The sequence below is a fragment of the Coenobita brevimanus genome, chromosome 70 (assembly GCF_032717465.1).
Source record: "Coenobita brevimanus isolate Jiangsu-jjx chromosome 70, ASM3271746v2, whole genome shotgun sequence".
Taxonomy (NCBI): Eukaryota; Metazoa; Arthropoda; class Malacostraca; order Decapoda; family Coenobitidae; genus Coenobita; species Coenobita brevimanus.
The window spans coordinates 518,342-521,908 of NC_137023.1; the positions used below are offsets into that span (position 1 = coordinate 518,342).

At 56.5% G+C, this 3,567-nt stretch overlaps 1 protein-coding gene across 1 annotated transcript in view; it reads left to right on the forward strand.

Annotated features, from left to right (window-relative positions):
- Positions 1–2,698, forward strand: part of LOC145406332 (peroxisomal N(1)-acetyl-spermine/spermidine oxidase-like) — a 74,831-nt gene extending 72,133 nt beyond the window's left edge. The window contains exons 3-4 of the mRNA XM_080277494.1: positions 1,259–1,447; positions 1,658–2,698. Coding sequence (XP_080133620.1) covers positions 1,259–1,447; positions 1,658–2,698 — 1,230 coding nt within the window. The remainder of the gene's footprint in view (positions 1–1,258; positions 1,448–1,657) is intronic.
- Positions 2,699–3,567: the final 869 nt, after the last annotated feature.

Consider the following 3,567-nt stretch of genomic DNA (forward strand, 5'->3'; position numbering starts at 1 on the left):
GGAGGGGGAGAGGGGAGGAGGGGAGGGGGAGGGGGAGGACGACACTAGAGGAGGTGGGGGGAGGTGAGAAGGGAGGGATGGGGTAGGGGAGAGGGAGGGGGAGGGGGAGGGGAGAGAGGGGAGGAGTGGGGAGAGGGAAGGAGAGAGAAGATGGGGAGGGGGGTGGGAGGGGGGAGGGGGAGGAGGGGAAATGGAGGAAAAATGGTGATGCTTAGAGAGAGAGAGAGAGAGAGAGAGACAGACAGACAGACAGACAGACCACAACCACCACATCCACAACCACCATCACCTACCACAACTACCACCACCACACCCACCATGAACTACCACAACTACCACCATTCCAGCTACCACAACTACCACAGGAGCAATAGAGGCGAGAATCCCATAGTGATGCGTGGAATTTTGGTCCTTATGGCTAGGAATATTTTTTTTACCCTACCTACCTACCTACCTACCTACCTGCCTACCTACCTACCTACCTGCCTACCTACCTACCTACCTACCTACCGAATCTTACCCTACCTACCTACCTACCTACCTACCTACCGAATCTTACCCTACCTACCTACCTACCTACCTACCCACCTACCCTCCTACCTACCTACCTACCTGCCTACCTACCTACCTACCTACCTGCCTACCTACCTACCTGCCTACCTACCTACCTACCTACCTGCCTACCTACCTACCTACCTACCTACCTACCTACCGAATCTTACCCTACCTACCCACCTACCTACCTACCCACCTACCCGCCTACCTACCTACCTACCTACCTACCTACCTACCTGCCTACCTACCTACCTGCCTACCTACCTACCTACCAACCTACCTGCCTACCGAATTTTACCCTACCTACCTACCTACCTACCTGCCTACCTACCTACCTACCTGCCTACCGAATTTTACCCTACCTACCTACCTACCTACCTACCTACCCGCCTACCTACCTACCTACCTACCTACCTACCCGCCTACCTACCTACCTACCTACCTACCTACCTGCCTACCTACTTACAGACTTTACTATATCTTACCCTACCTTTCCACCTCATCCTTCTCTCTCCACCTCATCCCTCCACCTCATCCCCACTCATACTCTCGTCTCTCCACCCCATTCCTCCACCTCATCCCCTGTCTCCACCTCCGTTACCTCAAGCGTTTTAAAAGGTAGGACTGGAGGTCATAAACAGGGGGATAGGCGCGAAAAATAATGCATAATAACAGTGAATTCTTGACGCCTTCCCGTGAGCAGATCGACGGGGACTTCAGCGTGTGGTGTGGTGGTGTGGCGAACCGCGTAAGTGTGGTGGTGGTGGGGGCAGGTGTGGCAGGGCTCACCGCAGCACGTGTCCTGTTGTCGCACTCCATCCTCGACATTGTGGTACTCGAAGCCCAGCATAAAGTGGGAGGTCGAGTGAGTACGTTTAGGCAGGGGGGTGTGGTGGTGGAGGGGGGTGTGGTGGTGGAGGGGGGAGGTGTGGTGGTGGAGGAGGGGGCGGAGTGGATCCACGGCGACGCGCGGAACCCTTTGCATCGACTCGCCGATCGCCTTGGCCAGCTTGACACGCCACTCCCGCCTGAGGCCTGGGAGGTGCGGGCCGTGAACGAGGTGGGGGAGCCCGTAGACTTCCAGCGCCTCGCCCTGGCCTAGGCGCTGATAGAGGAAGGCAAGGCAGCCGGGGCAATGCAGGACCACCACCACACCAGCCTCGCAGGGCACTTCCTCCACAGGCTACAGGAGTGCGGTATGGTAGGCAGAGACTCGGTAGGCCTGCGTCACTACCTACACCAGACCATGAACAACGAGACCGGCAATGGTCACTGGCTAGAGATGTCTGCACGTGACGCGGACCGGTACGTGGACCTGGGCCGGAATTACCAGTGGAAGGACGGGTACGACACGCTCCTCACGTACCTCACGGCCGGTCTACCCCCGTCCGTGGTCGTGCTGTCGTCCCCGGTCTGTAGGATTTACTGGGACGACCGGGAGACGGACCGGGTGCTGGTGGTGACCGCGGGAGGCGAGACATACCTGGCCAGACACGTCCTCGTCACCGCCTCCGTCGCCCATCTTCAGGAGCAGCACGCCCACATCTTCCGCCCCGCCCTCCCGCCCTCCTACCGCACCGCCCTCACCTGCGTGCGTCTGGGTGTGGCGAACAAGGTGCAGGTGGGGTGGGGGGCGAGGTGGTGGGGGGAGAGGCCCCTAGAACTGCACATCTTCTGGGGACACTGGGATCTGCCCCCCGGGATGTGGTGGCTGAGGGGCGTGGTGTGCATTAGCAGTGTACACAGGCAGGAGGCAGTACTACAGCTCTTTGTCACCGGCTTCAGCTCTATGTACATGGAGGAGCTGCCTAAGTCCGAGGTTAGGCAGCACGTCCTCTACCTCCTGAGCCGGGTCCTCGCCCAGCCAATCCCGGAGCCTACCTTCTTCCGGCGGACGCGTTGGGCCAGCAATCCCTGGGCTCGCGGGTCCTTTTCGAGCTTCGTAACCGTTGACGGGGATAGAGCGGGCTTACGGCAACGGAGTGAGCTGGCCCGACCGCTGCGCAACGGTAACGGGACAACGGTGGTGCTGTGGGCGGGGGAGCACACCCACGACACCCGTTACGGTACCGTTGACGGGGCGATGGCAACGGGGGTGAGGGAGGGGAGGAGGATAGTGAAATTACTGAAGGAAGGGAGATAAACCAGCTCCCTTCTCCCTCCTTTCCCCCTCCCTGACCCCTCCCCCTCCCCTGACCTAACCCCCCCTCTCTCCCCTCTATGACCTGACCTATCCCCTCCCCCAGCACCTCTTCCTTAGCGATTTATTTTGGGCACCGTTGACGGGGCTATGGCGACCGGGGTGAGGGAGGGGAAGAGGCTGGTGAAGTTACTCAAGGAAGGGAGAGAAACTAGCCTCCCTGACCCCTCCCTGACCCGTCCCTGACCCCCTCCCTCCCCCTCAATGACCTGAGCTACTCCCTCCCCTAGCACCTCTTCCTTAGCTATTTATGCTTGGCTAGGACTGGTTAATATCCTTTGTTACGCTATCCTTCCCCCTCCCCCTCCCCCTCCCTGACCTCCTCCTTCCCCTCAATGACCTGACCTACTCCCTCCCCTAGCACCTCTTCCTTAGCGATTTATTTTTGGCTAGGATTGGTTAATATCCTTTGTATGTTATGCATGTCATGTGAGGCGATATTGGAAGGATTTACGTAACACTGAGGAGGACAGGAAGGTGTAATAAATCGCCTAGGAAAAGGTGTTAGGAAGCTTCCTTACCCGAGAGGCCTACAGTGGTGATTGCATGGAATCCGATGAGATAGGACTGAATCTCCTTGGTTACTAGCCAAATCCATCCCTCCACCCTAATCACATACTCTCCTGGTCAGTCTCTCATTCTCAGCAAAAATATAGAAAAATGCGTAAGTATATCTAGTAAATGTGTAAGTATATATAGTAAATGTGTAAGTATATCTAGTAAATGTGTAAGTATATATAGTAAATGTGTAAGTATATATAGTAAATGTGTAAGTATATATAGTAAATGTGTAAGTATATATAGTAAATGTG